The sequence below is a fragment of the Vigna unguiculata genome, chromosome 8, assembly GCF_004118075.2.
Source record: "Vigna unguiculata cultivar IT97K-499-35 chromosome 8, ASM411807v1, whole genome shotgun sequence".
Lineage (NCBI taxonomy): Eukaryota > Viridiplantae > Streptophyta > Magnoliopsida > Fabales > Fabaceae > Vigna > Vigna unguiculata.
The window spans coordinates 24,110,751-24,129,292 of NC_040286.1; the positions used below are offsets into that span (position 1 = coordinate 24,110,751).

Consider the following 18,542-nt stretch of genomic DNA (forward strand, 5'->3'; position numbering starts at 1 on the left):
GCAAGCATGTGTGGCACTCTCCACTACTGAAGCTAAATACATAACAACTGGACATGGATGTGCACAAATCATATGGTTGAACCATTAACTCATGGACTATGGTGTAAAGCTAAGTAGGGTACCTTTATATTGTTATAATACTAGTGTCATCAGCTTAACCAACAATCCAATATAACATTCTAAAACCAAGCACATAGATATTAGGCATCATTTCATTAGAGACCATGTTCAAAAGGGAGATTGTGAAATTCAATTTGTTAAAACTAAAATTCAATTGGTTGTTTTATTCACAAAACCATTAGCTAGAGATAGGTTTAACAAGCTAAGAACTGAACTAGGCATATTAGACATGAAAAATGTGGTATGATGTGTTTTTAGCACGTTAATCTTATGAATCCATGCATTGATGTCACCAAAATAAGCTAATATGTGCAGGAATTGAAAATTGTCATATTTAGCTTTTTTATTATTATTATTTTTGTGTTGATTTTACTTAAAACAGTCTCTATTTGCAAAAAAAAATATGATTTGTCAAACTTTCAGTCTGTTGATTTTACAAATCTATGTGTTGATTTCACTTAAATAGCTACTGTATGCAAAAATCATGATTTGTCAAATTTTTCAGTCTATTGATTCTGTAAATCTATGCATTGATTTCACTTAAGATGTCACTTTATGCAGGAAACACAATCTGTCACAAATTTTAATATGCTATTTTCACAATTTTATGTGTTGATTTCATTAAAATTGTATCTGGAAATATAAAGTTTAATTTCACGATTTTTAATCGATTGATTTTTGAAATCTATATGTTGATTTAACTTAACCAGATTCTGTGTGTAGAGATTTGTGAACTGTCGAATTTTTAGTCGACTAAATTATAAAATCTATGTGATGATTTTACTTGAATTGCAAAGTTTTTAATGAATTAAATTCAAAAGATGGCCTAGTCAAAGAGAGCATCTCGTGGTCAAGTACAGATTGCCCCCAACAGATATTACATCAGCTATATTTTTTTTCTGATTTATTTGACCTCAAAGCGTTTGTGATGTGTAATTCCAATGTGCATCCACCTTACATGATCTAAGTTGATTGATTTATTCATAAAAACTCATTGGGAACATCATGATTTATTGAGATACAACAATCAGATGCATTAACTTGGCTTTGGTAACCTAAAACGAATTAATGAAAATAAATTTACACCATTTAATTTACTGTTTCTGAAATTCAACCTATTCAATTATAAATACTGCACTTGAAAACTTGCATTTGCATCAAAAATCTCTTAGAAACAGCCACACCCACAGTGATCATGCCTCATCATCAACAATGCATTGCCCAATCTGATAAAGAACAATGTACCCCTCCCAGTGCAAGTTCTCCAAATCAATAACATAATGGGAGAATTGAAGCTTGGTTTGAAGGACATGAGGACAACATTCAAGTGTTCCTCTTTGAGATGACTAGGAAGCAAATCTGCATCCCTAAGGTGCTGAGGTACTCATGGTTGCAATCTAAAGGCTTTGATGCACTCATCCAACAACTCAAGGATCAAAAGTTGAAGACCTTCCTTGAACTTTCAGGGAAAATCTATCCTAACTTGGTGAAGGTGTTTTTCACCAACTTGCAATTCAAAAATGATGCGCTGTTGTCCAGTGTGAAAGGATTCCACATGGAAATATCCAAGAAGGCTTGGAAGGATGTTGTTGGACTTAGGGCAAGAGGTGTTCAAATGAGGAAAGGTGAAACTGGTTTGTGCAAGAGTTCAATAATGTTCAATATTATGGGCAATGCTTAAGGAACCCTGGTGTTGAGATTAAGCATTTTCATGTTAGTGGTCTCAAGGTGGATGAAAGGCTTCTTGCTATGATCATCACAAAAATCATAGTTCCACGTGGAAGCAACCATTCTACATTGAATGAGCGAGATTTGATCCTCATGTATTGCATCCAAAACAATGTGCAAGTGGATTGGATCTTTGTGCTTCGTGATCACATGCTCAAGGCCAAGAGACTCACGAATTTTGGGTTGTCCTATGTGGTTTTGGTGTCCAAGTTCATAGAGTACTTTGGTGTTGATGTAGAAGATGAGTTGGAAGGGTCAACTTGACTTTTGAACTGAACCTCCTATCAAAATCTGCACAAGATGGGCTTTACCAAGGTGGAAAATGTGTGGACAGCAAGTGGTATTGCAACTGGTGGTGCACATAACCATGAAGCTGGCCTAAGTGGAGCAAGGTAAGAGGAAGAGCAAGAGCTCACTGTTGGACCAATGGACATTATCCTTTATAACCCTCCAGAGGACAAAGGCCCTGTGTACTCATAGTTTGAGAGGATGGTGTTGCATCAACTGCATAAACTCAATGTGTCTCAAGATGTACATCACATCTTTTGCAATTAGAGGTTCAATGATTTGGATGGCTAAATCCATGACATTCATGATCTATTGACTTCTTTCTAGACCAAAAACAATCCTCAGGATGATTGAGAGTGTTGACCTTTAGGATCATGCATTGCATTCATGTGGTTGTGTTGCTTTGTTATGTGTTTTGTAGTTTTTCAATCGGTTGATTTTAAATTTTAGTTTGTTTAATGTATAAGTTTTTATGTTTTTTTTTCTCTGGTTCAGTTTCTGTTTCATGTATCACGTGCTATGATCAATGAAAAATTATCCTTTGTTTGTGATCTTAATTGCATTACATCTGTTTGATGAATCCAAAGGGGGAGAAATATTTGAAAGCATTAAAATTAGATCATTAAAAGTGAAATTTAAATGAATTGAAATAAGAAACTGCTAGACCAAATCTGGATGATACTCATACTATTGGTGGGACGAGCATTTGCATCTGTGTGTGCTTGCTATCTTGTATGTAATGCTTTTGGAAACATTTTTTAGATTCACAATTTCAAGCCAAGTTGAAAGATGATGATGAGATGGGACTTCATCAATTCGTGGAGTCCAAGCAAATAAAGGTTGATCCAACAGAAGCAATATGCAATGGAGGTTGGCTTCATCAAATCAAGGGGAGAATGTAGGCACAAATAGCCTGGATGATTTGGTGCCTGAAGATTTAATGAAGGTACATGAAGCCATTGCCTTGGAACATGTTGGAACCATGCCTACATTGATGAAGATGTGGAGACTTGATGATTCATGTGTTAATCAAGCCTTGTGTGCGTGCTCTCTATCTGGATTATTCATGGGGAAAACAAGCTTGAAGAATTGTATTCTTGTTGTAGACCATTTTGAGTTAATTAGATGTATAAGGTCTTAGGTGTGTCTTATAATCTGTTGAAATGGTTTTCAATAAGTTAAATGGTGTCTTTTAATCTGTTAAATGATTTTTTAATATATTACAAGGTTTGTTGCAGTAGTCTTAACTAGTAAATATTAGTCTTAACTAGTACATATTCAATTAGTTGATTTATTTTATAATCAACTGATTTGTCTTAAGTTAAGTGAAATCAACCTATTGATTTGAAAATCAATCTGTTGAATTTTGTAATAGTTTGACTATAAAGGCTGTATTTTTTGAAAGAGAGGTTTGAGTGAATCAGTATAAAAATATTATGCATTGTTCTTGTCTCTATCTCTTCTCACTTGTCTTGCACTTTAAAGTTTAAAGAATTTTAATTTGAACCATCTTTTTTACATTCTTATGTGATATAGCATAATCTAAAACTTTGCTCATGTTTGTCTAACTCATAGGAATCAATCTTGTTTGATCTTTCATACTATTCCTGGCTTAAATCACAAATTCGCATTTCTGCAATGTTCCTAGTTTTTCAGTCGACTGTTTTTGTGATTTAATCTATTAATTCTATTAGTATTGTATCTGTTTAATGAAATTAATTGGCTATCTCTATTTTTGATCAATTGAAAGTGTCAAGTCCATGAGTGTTTGCATCCATACTTCGTGATTGATTTGATTCAATTGTAAAGTGTTTTGGGCCTTTAAAAGTCAACATATTTTTTAACTAGCCAATTCAACCCCCCTTCTTGGCATTTCAACCATTTCAATACATACAACTATCACGTCACACCTTGAGTGCCACGTGAAGCAACACTAACGTGATATGTGGAAAAAAGAAATTGAAAAAAATAAAAATAAAAATAATAAAAAACTACCAAATGACAAGTGTCATATTTTAAATGTCGGTTGTACAATACTAACGAAAAGTGTAACTTCCAAATTTTAGTAGCTTAAAAACTAATAAAATAGGATTATTTCACTATAGTAGTCAAAACATAAGATCCAGTGTATAAAGTATAAAGTATATTAATACAATCCTAGAACAGATAGGACTTTAAATACGAACCAACTAAAAACCAAGTCTAATTCTAAGCACAGACTACTCACTTACAACAACTCCCATTGAAACCTTCTATGAACCTAAAAGATGGCTCCTCGTCATCCAGAGGTGCTCCAACAACTGCAACCATATATGCTCCCACCGAATAGGTGATCATCGCAAAAGAAAGACAAACAACACATGATAGAAACACAGAAGAACGGTAAGCTAATCTAAACAAAGAATATTCATAAAAAAACTTAACTCAAATTATCAAAATAACACACATAGGCATACATATAAACAGAGATACAATATACACTAAACTTAATTATCCAGATACATGCAAGTGACATCAGACCACTTGGTGGCTTGCACCTGTGTGTGGTTCCCCAACTCTGCAGAATTTGGCCTCAAGGGGTTATCACCCAACCACTCACAAGGTAAATCCCCTTCGCGCCTGTGACTTGATCAAGTCCAGTGACTAGGACCTCTTGCTACTCCTCACGACATTACTCATTCTACTCTATTTAAGCATTAATGATTATTAGAGTGTCATGATACCAACCAATATTAAGTCTTTATGTCATTAGATACACTAAAATACCACCATATAAAAATTCTTCTTGAAATTCTTTCACCAACAACACAACTCATTGCCATATATCCAATTCAATTTATAATAATAAAGATTAAAAATACAATTCAATCATGCTTAGTACCTTTAAATGAATCAAAGACAACAAAACAGTAAAATAGGACAATTTGGCGCTTAGCGCCACTTGCCTCGTAAACATCTCAGCACCAAATTTCACCACTCAATACCATTCGCTTTGTAAAAGGCAACGCTCAACACTAGGTTCCACCGTTCAACCCCCAAGAGCTAAAACACTCCTAAACCTGTAGAGGTCCCCAACGCTAAGGCACCGCTTAGCAGCGCTCAACGCTGATTGTCTCATAAATTTTTTTATGTTCAACGGTGAAACTAGCGCTTAGTGTCACTCTAGAAAATAACACATTCAGGTTTTGGGTTTTTGAACAATCTGGACATGTTTCATGACTCTAATTGGTACTTCTCAAATACCCCGAATTCAAACAATGCAATCAAATCCCAATTCAATCATTCACAATTCCAACATATCACAATCATAGACTTCAATAATTCCCCACATCATAACAGTAAAATCATCAAACTCAGTTACATCATAATCATGCAAAAATATACTCACTCACTCTAAACAAATTATTAGCTTCTCTTACTTATTATCTTGTTTAGGCAGCTCTACAAACGTCAAATGCCTCTAACTCCACAAGATACTCTATCTACACATAAAAACATCACAAGAACGATCAGGACATACTGTTATGATCACTGATCAGTAGAGACTCATATTGATGATTAAAACGATGCAAGCAAGCGAAAGAGGGCTCATATATGACATAAAACAAAAAATAGACCAAAAAAGAGCAAACACTCAACCTACGTGAACGGAGGAACTAATCGGTCCAACTTGAAGAGCTAACTGAGAGGATCAATCCTATGGTCTCGGTTCTTTAATCAGACGACCAGAGAGACATAACTCCTAGAAAGAAGTAGGAGAACCCTAGAAAAATGATTTCTAGAGAGATTGTGTGTTTTAAAATAATGAACTTTTTCATAATAATTCTATTTATACTAAAATCTTTTAATATTAAAATAATCGAGTTCAGTATTTTTAAACCACTATCACTTCTAAAATGTCATTTTCTAGGGTTTCACAGGAAGGACCTGACAATCAATTTTTTAAAATATGAGACCAAATTGAAACAAAAGAAAGGAAACCTACTTGAAATTTCTCAACTAAAATTAGAACCAAAAGATTAGTTAAGTCTATCTTTTTTATAGATTTTCAAGATATCTATCATTAAAAAAGTAGTTTGACAAAATAAATTCAAATAAAGAAAGAAAATGTTGTAAAATAAGTTTGAGAAAATATTATTTGAAAAATAATAAATAATATAATAATTGATGTTTTGGTCCAATTATCCAAAAGCCTAAATAAATATCAGCTTAATGTGTACATTTTACTTAAATCTTACAAGCATACAATGTAAGGATATTTGTGAGTAAGGTTGGGTCTATTTTTTTTTTACCAAATGTAAATTATCCATCGGTTTTTACCAAGATGACGTTCAACTTGATCTTTTTGCTAGCCTTTAACTCTCTCAGTTCTAACTCTAGTGAATATTTTCATTAGATCAGTTCTAACTCTAGTGAATATTCTCATTAGATCTACATAAAATGTAAAAGAATAACTACATTAAACTGTCAAAGTTAATTTATTGAAAAAGTCAATTATAATAGTTAAACTTACCAACCAAATAGTCAATGTCAAAGCCAAGAGTATTAAGAACATAAAAGGAATGTATTTGAGTTTTTATTCGAAATAATTTAAAATCCACTAAAACAATGTTGGTTCCAAACCGGAAGTTAATTTTGTAGAACCACCATTGAATGAAACACTAAATGAGTGAATAAAATACACCTTATCCTCATATATATGATCTTGGAATTTGTAAATCCTGGTACGTCTTATGGTAGCCTGGATTCTAACACCCTGCATTAACCCATGAAAATAAAATATTTGAAGTTATAAAAATCGTGAAGATAAAATATTTTGAAGTTATAAAAACTTTAACCATATGGTAAGTTTGTATTATACTACTTTCTTGTCTTCAAGAACCAACTCCATTGAAAATGGAGATTTGTGTTTAGTTAAATCTGCAACAAACCACAACCAAACTACCCTGACAAACACATTTCAGTTCTCCTTTTGAGGACTGACTTCAATAAGAGAGTGAACTTGTTTTTGTGACAACGACATACTCAATCGAAAGTGTTATAAAAGAATAAATGTGAAGATAAATACAATGAACACACACACACAACTCAAGTAAGAAGGCGTTAAACCTATGGATTGAGGTATTAAAATTGAAATTTCAAATTCAAAAACATAACTAAACTCATTCAAGGCATGTTATCGAAGTTTTTGATAGTTCTATACAATCATAAACATAAAGTATGAGCCCTAAAAGAATAAAATAGCATAGATCTCTATTCTGACTGATTTCCGGAAAGAAAACATAATGAAGAATACAACAAAAATATATGTTCATAACAAAATATGCAAAGGAGAAGTAAAAATATGATAACATTGAGGTACAAATTGAATAGTCTCTTTAAGAAAAGAATGGAGAAGAAAGCGGTTGTAGCAATCCTAAACTCATTCAAGCCCTTCAATCCATATATGTGTACATAAAGTAGGAAACCTAAACATGTAAAATGGTTATAGCAAAATGGTTCTAACTAAATACAACAAAAATAACATGGTTATAGCAAAATGCATAGAGGAGAAATGAAAGTATGATAACATGGAGGAAGAAATGGCGAAGAAATGAGAATAGTTTGTCCTTGGAATTCAGTGTTGACAAATAAAAAAAGAATAAAGAAGAAAGTTTTGGGAAATGAGAGAACAGGCCACACTTTTCTCCTTCTCAATCGAAACTTAGGAAGAAAGGAAATTAGCATCTGAAGAGAGGCCACATGTCACATATTAAAGCAACCATGCATAAAAAGATAAGTGATAAATGTCTAGTTTATTTAATTTTACATGTTTATAATTTCACATATTCACACCTTCACAGTTTCAGAATTATATATATATATATATATATATATATATAAATTTATAAATTTAAAAATTTAAAAATTTATAATTTTATAATTTTATTGTTGGTGTATGAGGCAGAAATGGGTACATCCCGGCCCAATAAGACAGAAATGGTCGAGATCACTCCGCCCAAGTATGAGGCACATTCGTTGTGGCCCAGTCACTGGGGTACCTGCTTTTCACCTTTTCTCCAACACAACACAGAGGGCCCAATAAGTGTGATGACCGAATATATTCCGGCCCCTTTTGGCCATGTACATCCCAGCCCAATGATGTGACATATATAATATGTGATTATGGCACAGAGGTACAGAGGAGCAGCGCATAATCTCATCTAAAAAGGAAGGAGTTGATATTTGAGAAGTACAGACGGCCAAACCCCAAAAAGGAAGGAGTTGATATTTGACAAAAGTACAAACGGACAAATCTCAGAATGGAAAAAGTTGATCTTTAACAAAGACACAGAAGAACAATCTTAGCCAATAAGGAAAGAACCGATGCGTGCAACCTCATTCGGAAAGGGAAAGAATAGACCCGCGAATACGAATGGCCCACAAATAATAATAACAGATCCATTAAGAAATTAGTATAAATTAAGGCCCACTGAACAGGTAAAGGTACGTTTTTCTCATATACTTTTATAATTTTATAATTTATATTTTATAATTTTATAATTTTATTTTATAATTTTATAATTTTATAATTTTATAATTTTATAATTTTATAATTTTATAATTTTATATTTTTTTTTTTTTTTTTTTTTTTTTATAATTTTATAATTTTATAATTTTATAATTTTATAATTTTATAATTTTATAATTTTATAATTTTATAATTTTATAATTTTATTTTATAATTTTATAATTTTATAATTTTATAATTTTATAATTTTATAATTTTATAATTTTATAATTTTATAATTTTATAATTTTATAATTTTATAATTTTATAATTTTATAATTTTTTTTTTTTTTTTTTTATAATTTTATTTTATAATTTTATAATTTTATAATTTTATAATTTTATAATTTTATAATTTTATAATTTTATAATTTTATAATTTTATAATTTTATAATTTTATAATTTTATAATTTATAATTTTATAATTTTTTATAATTTTATAATTTTATAATTTTATAATTTTATAATTTTATAATTTTATAATTTTATAATTTTATAATTTTATAATTTTATAATTTTATAATTTTATAATTTTATAATTTTATAATTTTATAATTTTATAATTTTATAATTTTATTTTTATAATTTTATAATTTTATAATTTTATAATTTTATAATTTTATAATTTTATAATTTTATAATTTTATAATTTTATAATTTTATAATTTTATAATTTTATAATTTTATAATTTTATAATTTTATAATTTTATAATTTTATAATTTTATATTTTATAATTTTATAATTTTATAATTTTATAATTTTATAATTTTATAATTTTATAATTTTATATAATTTTATAATTTTATAATTTTATAATTTTATAATTTTATAATTTTATAATTTTATATAATTTTATAATTTTATTTTATAATTTTATAATTTTATAATTTTATAATTTTATAATTTTAAAAGACATTATCTCTCTGTAAACAACTTTTCTAGAATTCTTTGACTTCTGTCCAGAAGTTCTCATCATTTATTCATCTCTTTAAAGATCAACGACTACTAAGGTGATCCTCTTAATGAGTTATTCCTTTTTATCTGATCAATTTTTTTGTAACTTTTGCTTGTTTGCTTATGGGTCTTCTCTATATGTGACGTTTTAATCCCTAATATCAGTCTCTATTGGTCAGTGATTATAATGGTAGGTCCTTATTGTTCTTGTATTGCCCCTAGGTATAGATAGAACATCTTGTGGTGTTAAAGGTGTTTTGGTGTTCATAGAGTCTGTTGAGATTTGATTTGTTTGAGCTGATTGAGCCGCTTTGTCAGATAAGGAAAGCTAATTTTCTATTAAATTTTGGTTTGAACTGATAACCTTGATAATTATTTTTAATGTGATTTGTTGAATTGATGAGTTGTATGTTGAATTGTTTGATGTCGTTTGTTAAATTGATTAGTTGTATGTTGAATTGTTTGATTTTGATCTGTGTTTGGTCTTGATTTAGGGAAATGTCTAAATCTGTGTTTTGAGTGATTGGACATTAGTTTCTTTAATTCTCTAAAATCATTTGGAATCAAAAACACTAAAGGAGAGGTGTCCAATAAGTCAATTGCATCTGATCATTTTTCCCCAAATTATTGTTTCTAATACGAAGTCAGGCGCCAGGTCACTGACTTAGTGTTTTCGGGCTCCACTTTTCCAACGTTGATGCCACCCTGTTTTCTAATTTCCATTCCTTTGGTAAAAAGAGGGTTCTCGCTTCGTTAACTGTCAGATCGAGCTGGAATTTTGACTATTGATCCTAGACACCATTCCTTACTTTGACTGGTGGGATCTTTGTTTTGAAGTCTATAGTTAGAGAAATGGATTTCATAGTTTTGATCTACTTTATGTATAGCTTTTTGCCTTGTTTTGTTTGTTTCTCTTATTTGACTATTTTAAGGAGTTTTGGGGTTGATGTGAAGTATGTTTATGGTTCTTATTATGATGAATTGAATATAATATGATGTGGTGAGCATATGTGATGAAGTTTGAAGGATTTCAAGGAAAATTCCTGGTGCTATTATTGTTAGTGTATGCCTGGATATAGGGGAATCTGGAAGAAGGTATTCTGACTCTAATAATCATTCAAACTCACATAGAGTAGAATGAGTTATGTGGTGAGAGTGGCAGGAGGTCGTAGCCTTTGGACTTGTTCTTCGGTCATAGGCTAGGATTAACCTTGTGTGGTTGGGCGATGACCCCTTGTGTCTTAGTACTTTGCGGAAACTAGAAATCATCACAAGTGCATACCTATGGTGGTACTTATATTTATGCCATGTATCAAGATAATTGAGTTTAGTGTCAACTGCTTGTGTGATTATAGATATAGATATGTTATATACCATGTTTGTAGGTTTTTTGCATGATATAAATATATGTGTGAATATTTTTATTGTACATTAGCTTACCCTATTGTGTGTTTTGTGTTTTCTTGTATTGTTCGTCTCTTTCTTTGCAATGATGATCTATTTGGTGGGAGTAGATGAAGTTGCAAGTGTAGAAACACCTCTAGTGGATGAGGAACTATTAGTTAGAGTAGTGGAAAGTCTTGAGAAGTTTAAGTAAGTGGTAAGTTTTGTATAAGGTTCTTCTTGTTGGTTTAGTTTAAGTGTATATATGATATATTTTTATACTCATATCTTTTTTGTAAAACTGTATTAATATACTTTATACATTATATTACTTGTTTTGAATATTATAATGAAGCATTATATTTTATTAGTTTTAAACTACTAAAATGGGATGTTACAGATATCAAAATAATTTGTCCTTAGGATGACCTGAGGATTGTGGTTTTGTCATGTCTTGCTTGTATTAGATTTCAAGTTTAGTAAGGGTTTGTTTACAAAATTGGAAGTATTAAGAACTGTAATTGTCTCGATAAAGTACTGAGGGTGCACACTCATGACTATATCAAAGATAAATCTCCTTTTTAATTCTAACGGTTTGGGGGAAAGAAGAGTGATAAACAATAAGAAGTTGAGGAAGTGTGTATAGAAGAGTTAGGTTTGTTAGATGGAAAGTTAGAATGGTAATCTGATTTTTATTTTTTTCATACCTTTTCTTGTCAAGTTTGCACCTCTGTGGTTGGTGTTTAGCGTCTATAGTGTAGAGGAATGCAAATTCAAGGTCAACTTGACCTGCTTACCTTTACGAGTGTTGGTACGACCTTTGATATAATCTCTTGCTTAGAAGGTATAAAGTTGTAGTAGGTTGTATATCGATGGACGACGAAAGCTAAGTTTTGATTTAGTGGGCTGAAAATTGATGTTGGAAGTTCAGAAGCAACACTTTGGACTGAGGGAGTTGCAAGATCAGATTCTATAAGAGGAGTTGGTCCAGATGTTAGAATAAGAGGAGATATTGGTGCGTACTCGTGTAGTAAGATTTGAAAAATTAACTTGGTTCTATATCCTAGCAATGTATGAGGTTTGAGGTTAAAGGTAAAAAGGTAGAGACCATGAAGTGTATAAGAAAGGAAAATCTCTAGTTGGAGTAGTGGGGTTCACTATTGCATTGGTGTCTGAAGCAAAACCAACGCTAATAGTTCATAATTGGATGGTTTTTACTGAGAGTGTGAAGTAAAAGAAGCATGTGGAAGAGATATGAGAGAGGTAATGGTTTGGACTCAGTTTAATCACAAGGATAACAACAAGTTTGGTGGATCTCTAAAGAGAAGTTGTGGTGTGTCAAACCGTTCAAGAGTAAGTGTTGGTTAAAGGAGGAATGACCATTAGGACATATGATATAAAGAGTTGAGGCAATGTTGAGGAAAAAGAATGCTAAGACTATAAATAAAAAGTAGAGTTTCAAGAGTTTTATAGTTTGTATAGAAGTTTTTTAGAGAAGTTTATCAAATGTAAGTATTTTATATTAATATAGTGACTAATTTTGATATTTAATGAATTTTTAACCAAAAAATTTACTCTTTAAAAAAATTTAAATAAAATTATTGTTGTGTTAAATCATGTGATCACATGTCACTTTAATTTATTTATTTTTTTCCAATCCTTCTCCAACAACATAATCGCACCCGGTCGACATCCACCACCATTATCACGATGACGCTGATCACTACCGATCCTCTCCTTCCCTCTTGGCATCAGCATTGTTTGCAAACCCCTCTTTTTTCTCAGGTCTAGAATGACCGACATTGTTCTATGGCATAATTATTTGATTCTTAAAATTTAAAATTTAAAATTAAAATAAAAAAAATCATCAGTTATTTCCATCCAATTTCGCAGATCTTGAAGAAGGATGTGTGGCCTTTGTAGAATTCACGGATACAAATTGCATTTCTCCTAAAGTTTCTCTTCAAATTTCATTTTCCTTAATTCACGGCATCCAAATAAATTAAATCTTTTCAGAATAAAATATAATATTTCTTACAGTGATTAAAATAGAAACTCAGTCATTTTACAGAAACTAAAAGTGCCTTTTTGAGAAAAATGTATTACTCTTTTGCATTGCGTTACTAAGTTTTATTTTAATTCCCAACATCTCATGTGGACCTCAACGTTCTGGGCTTTCCAGGCCATAGTGAAGCCCATGACAAGCCCTTACCCGGGCCCGTAGAAGAAGCTTCTATGTACCAGCGCATGAAATTTTAGAAGGAAAAAAAAAAGAAAGCAAAGAAAAGAGGAAGTAAGAGAAATAAAATAAAAGAATAAAGAATGATACCATGGAATAAAGTTCCGAAAGGATTGACCAACTGCTTAGTAATTATTTGCATCTCACACGTATTCCCAACAACGCCTCGTTGGCACATCCAAAACTCCGCCACGTGGCGCTGGGCTTGAATTCAGACCGAGTATTAGGTCAGGGTGGAACTTAGAACTTGGAACATGGCAGAGCGACAACGAGTGAAGAAGAAACCACACCGTTCAACAAGTAATAACTGACATCATAATCGTCGTCATCGTCGATTCAGAAGTAGAATGAAGCATAATTTGTGTTTGTGAATTGTGAATTGTGAATTGTGAGTGGCGGAGATGAAGGGAGAGACGGCGACGCTGGTGCTGGTGAACCTCGCTGGGATAATGGAGAGGGCGGATGAGTCACTGCTTCCGGGAGTGTACAAGGAAGTGGGAGCGGCGCTTCACACCGACCCCACCGGCCTCGGTTCTCTCACTCTCTTCCGATCCATCGTTCAATCCTCCTGCTACCCTATGGCCGCCTACCTCGCCGTCCGCCACAACCGCGCTCATGTCATCGCCCTCGGCGCTTTTCTCTGGGCCGCCGCTACCTTCCTTGTTGCATTCTCCTCCACTTTCTTCCAGGTCACCGCCGTTTCTTACGATACAAGTTACAACTCTTCAATTCATATGAACGGGAACAGTGTTTCTAAATTAGCGATATCAGGGTATTATGATTAGTAATCTAGGTCTTTCACTACCAAAAAAAATCAAGAATGTGTTCGAATATTAGCGGATGTTTTCTTTAATATCTGATCATCTTTTTTTATCAGCTTATCTTCTTGAAAGGACTTCGATAAAGTGGCATAAGGTTAATTTAGTTGATGGGAGAAATTCAATTCAATTTGTTTTACTTTTTTAACAAGTGTTTATAGCAAAAATCTATCTACTGTGAATCATCTGAGATAATTTTAGCGTGTCTTTAGCCCATGGAAGTTTGTCTAGACTTTAAGCCTCAAATTTCTGGCAAAAGCATTAGTTGGGGATATCACCTTATAATTTTTCTTGTTATAATAGGTACCCTCTTTTCTACCATAATTCTGATAAATGTATGATAGCTCTGTTTGTGAGAAAATAAGAGGTTTAGTACTAGTTAAGGTGAAGGTGAAAGGAAAGAGCGTTGAACCATATTTTACATGTTACAAGATAAGAAGAGCAGAAAATAAATGAAAATTTGTTTTGTTACACTAAAGTAAGCTTCAAAAACGTTACGAAATTGGTGTTCAAGACTATGTCTCCGGTGCCATCCTAGTGTCATTGCATACCTGTTTGTCTTACAAAAAAAAATAGTATTAAGACTACTCTAATTTCTGAAAGCATGTTTTTGTTCATTGGCGTTTTTCCAGTTGACAAACGTATGAAGTTCTTGAAACAATGTCAGTATAACTGTTATGCTATTGTAGGTATATGGCTGATTGTAATCAATTTGAACTTTGAAGTCATTGTATTATAGGTAGCTTTATCACGAGCATTTAATGGGATTGGCCTTGCGCTTGTAGCACCTGCAATCCAGTCTCTTGTTGCTGACTCAACTGATGATAACAATCGTGGCATGGCTTTTGGATGGCTTCAACTAACAGGCAATGTTGGTTCGATTATTGGTGGCCTCTTCTCAGTGTTGATAGCTCCAATAACTGTGTTTGGAATCCCTGGTTGGAGAATTTCCTTTCACATTGTTGGACTAATAAGCATTATAGTAGGTGTTTTGGTATACCTCTTTGCCAATGATCCACACTTCTCAGATAATGGTACAAATGATAGAAGGCAAGCTCCAAAAAAGACATTTTGGTCTGAAGTGAAAGATCTGGTTGAGGAGTCCAAGTCAGTTTTGAAGATTTCGTCTTTTCAGATTATTGTTGCACAGGGTGTCACTGGCTCCTTTCCCTGGTCTGCTTTATCATTCGCACCAATGTGGTTAGAGCTTACTGGCTTCACCCATAACAAAACTGCTTTCCTCATAGCTCTGTTTGTTGTTGCCAGTTCTATTGGGGGATTGTTTGGAGGTAAGATGGGAGATATTCTCTCCAAGCATCTTCCAAATTCTGGGAGAATAATTCTGGCACAGATAAGCTCTGGATCAGCCATCCCCTTAGCAGCACTTCTTTTGCTTGGTTTGCCAGATGATCCCTCCTCAATAGTGTCTCATGCTTTGGTTCTAATAATTATGGGGCTTCTGATTTCTTGGAACGCTCCTGCTACAAATAAGTACACATCTCAATCTAATCTTTAGTTCGTCTGTTTACGTAATCATCTTTCCCTTATTTGGTATAGTATCTATATGCTATAAATATTCTGGAAATTTCTCACACCTTCCAACTTTTGTTAAGATGATTCGTGAAACTTTTATGTTATTCAATGTATTTTTACAATACATTGCTATTTATTAAAGACATAAAGTCCTCTATAATTTCTAGGCCAGTGACATCTTAACTTGGAAAAGATTTCCATTTGAAACTTGCTTATAAACTTGGTTAGAGCAAAATGACTAGTGGTAGTATGGTTATTAATAGGTAACTTCAATTAGCCCCACTAAATATTCAACAGCCAAATAATTTCAAAATTTCAAAATTTGCTTTTCAACTCACTTTCTGAAATATTATTAAATTTTCTTCTGCTTTTGTACACATCCCGAGCAAGCTTTTATTTATTCAAGTGCATACAGTTCTGCATCTGCCTGTGGCAGAAAGAGAATGTTAAACACAGCATAATTTATTGCATTTGTGATTGTAGAAAATATTGTTCAAGTTGTATGTTTATGCATGGCTTAATTTGTCCCCTGTATGGACATTAGTCCAATTTTTGCAGAGATAGTTCCCGAGAGATCTCGAACAAGTGTATATGCCTTGGACAGATCTTTTGAGTCTATATTATCATCTTTTGCTCCCCCTGCAGTGGGGATTTTGGCTCAGCATGTTTATGGGTATAAGCCCCTTCCTGAAGGGTCTAGTGAATCTCAGGAGATTTTAACAGACAGAGAGAACGCTGCATCATTGGCTAAGTCTCTTTACACAGCAATAGGAATCCCAATGGCTCTCTGCTGCATAATCTACACATTTCTTTATAGAACATATCCAAGAGACAGGGAACGAGCTAAGATGGGAGCTTTAATAGAATCAGAGATGCGGTTAATTGAATCAGGTGGTTTAGCCATGGATAAAGAGTTTGAGTCAGAAGAATTATCTATTGCAGAGTATGATGGTGATGGCGATCTTGATGGTGAAGAGAACACATTACTCTACCGGCAGTTGACATTTCCCAAAGAATAGTTAGAAACACATCACCATTTTAGATGGTTTGCCGAATGATATTTTAAGTCCCTACAGAGACAGGTTTCAGTATATACTACATGGTGAAGAATTTTTCAGAACTACATTTTGATAATTTTTGTGCTTCAATCATGCATGACCAGTTATAGATGAAACTATATAGGCTTTCATAGTTATATCTTCCACTCTTTTGAGGGAATAATTCCCCGTTTGTATGTAATTCAACTTTGTAAACTGTAATACGTTGGATAACACTGAGTGTAGATTTATTTGTTTTGGCTAATGTAATTGACATTCTAATTTCTTAAATATCAAGTGCGGTGTGAATTACCTTACCTCGGCAAGTCAAATACTGAGAGAAACAGGAGAACTAGAAGAAAAAGAAAAAGAAATAAAAGGATAAAAGCAACTGAAGTTCAGAAATGGAGAGAGTAAATGAATAATTCTAAATTTTTGTGCAGCATCTTTCTATTAATCTTCTTACTTTTTATAATAAAATTTGATTGTGTCTTTATTGTTAGAAGGTTTAATTATGTTTTAATTTTCTGATAAATTTATGAACTTTTAATTAAGTTTTTTATAGATTTTTGTGTAAATGTTTGTGTATAGTTGAATACTTAATATATTTAATTTTTTAATTGAATTTCTGCTATTAATTTTTTATTTTAATTGAATGATATAGTTTTTAAAAGATTTATATGATTATTAAAAATATATCATAATTTTATATTTCATAAAATTATAATAATTTTAATTTTGAAAAATTCTTATAAACTACTCATCTGACTTATCATTGAATTGTGTATTAAAGACATTTTATTGCATTTTATTGCATTGTGTATTAAGAACGATATTTATTGGATTGTGTATTGAAAATAATGTTTTTGAAGTTTGTTTTACATTTTTTTGAAAATTGAACTTCATTAAGATAAATGCCTATAAATAATTATAAATACTTCAAAAAAAACATTAGTTTCGGAAAAATTTTATTTTATCTAAAATATAAGAAAATTTAATTATTATGTTTAATTTTTTTAAATAATATTTCTGAAAAACAATGATTTTTAAAATACATATTTATGTTAATTTCTACTTCAGTGGTTATAAGAAATGGTAGAACATAAACATAAAATCAAAGTTTTAGTTAAAATAAGTCTCAAAAAGTTACATTTAACCGTTATTGTTACGTATTTGGCTACTGCATTATGTTAAATGTATGATTTCATATTTTTAGTTCACTCGTAAATTGTACCATGAATGTGGGTGTGAATCAATTATGTAAAATAGAAATAAATAGTTTTCAAAGAAAATATTAATGAGTGTGTAAGTTTATAAGAACATTCTATCGGAATAAAAAATAAATTTTATCTATATTTATATATAAGAATGATTTCCTTTTTGTATTTATATTTTTTTTAATTTTACCTTTTAAATAAAAGTTTTTAAATCAAAATAATTATTTTATCAATTTTACTTTTCATATGGTTGTTTCATTAAATTTTAATTAATTTAGTGTTCATATTTATTTTAATTTTATCTTTTAAATATTTTTTTTAAATTAAAATAATTATTTTATTAATTTTCTTTTTAAGTCAATATTTCTGTAAATTTTAATTTATTTGACCGTTTATAAACTTAATATTTTTTTAATTAAACAATTACCTATACAATTAAAATAAAGCTATCTATAATAAAATTATAAAAAATACTTATATTTAATTTTAAAATTATAATAATAACAATAATAAATAATTTTATTACTTTTTTTATCATAAAAAGTAAACACATACACATAGTTTACTATAAAGTAAAATGGTTGAACTAAAATATAAAATTAACGAAAATTAATCAATAATATATCTTTATATATATTGTATCTGATCGATACTATCTTAGTACAGAATCAG

General features: G+C 31.3%; 1 protein-coding gene across 3 annotated transcripts; it reads left to right on the forward strand.

The window, feature by feature from the left end:
* The first annotated feature begins 13,448 nt into the window (after window positions 1–13,448).
* Window positions 13,449–16,965, forward strand: LOC114194523. 3 transcript variants are annotated; one of them, XM_028084803.1, is made up of 4 exons: window positions 13,449–13,954; window positions 14,823–15,256; window positions 15,350–15,574; window positions 16,161–16,965. In XM_028084803.1, the coding sequence occupies exons 1-4, from the start codon at window positions 13,667–13,669 to the stop codon at window positions 16,633–16,635; spliced, it is 1,422 nt and encodes a 473-aa protein (XP_027940604.1). In that variant the 5' UTR covers window positions 13,449–13,666; the 3' UTR covers window positions 16,636–16,965. The 3 variants fall into 3 exon arrangements, with proteins under 3 accessions (XP_027940604.1, XP_027940603.1, XP_027940605.1); XM_028084802.1 differs by having other exon boundaries at window positions 13,451–13,954; window positions 14,823–15,574; XM_028084804.1 differs by having other exon boundaries at window positions 13,847–13,954; window positions 14,809–15,574.
* The last annotated feature ends 1,577 nt before the right edge of the window (window positions 16,966–18,542 follow it).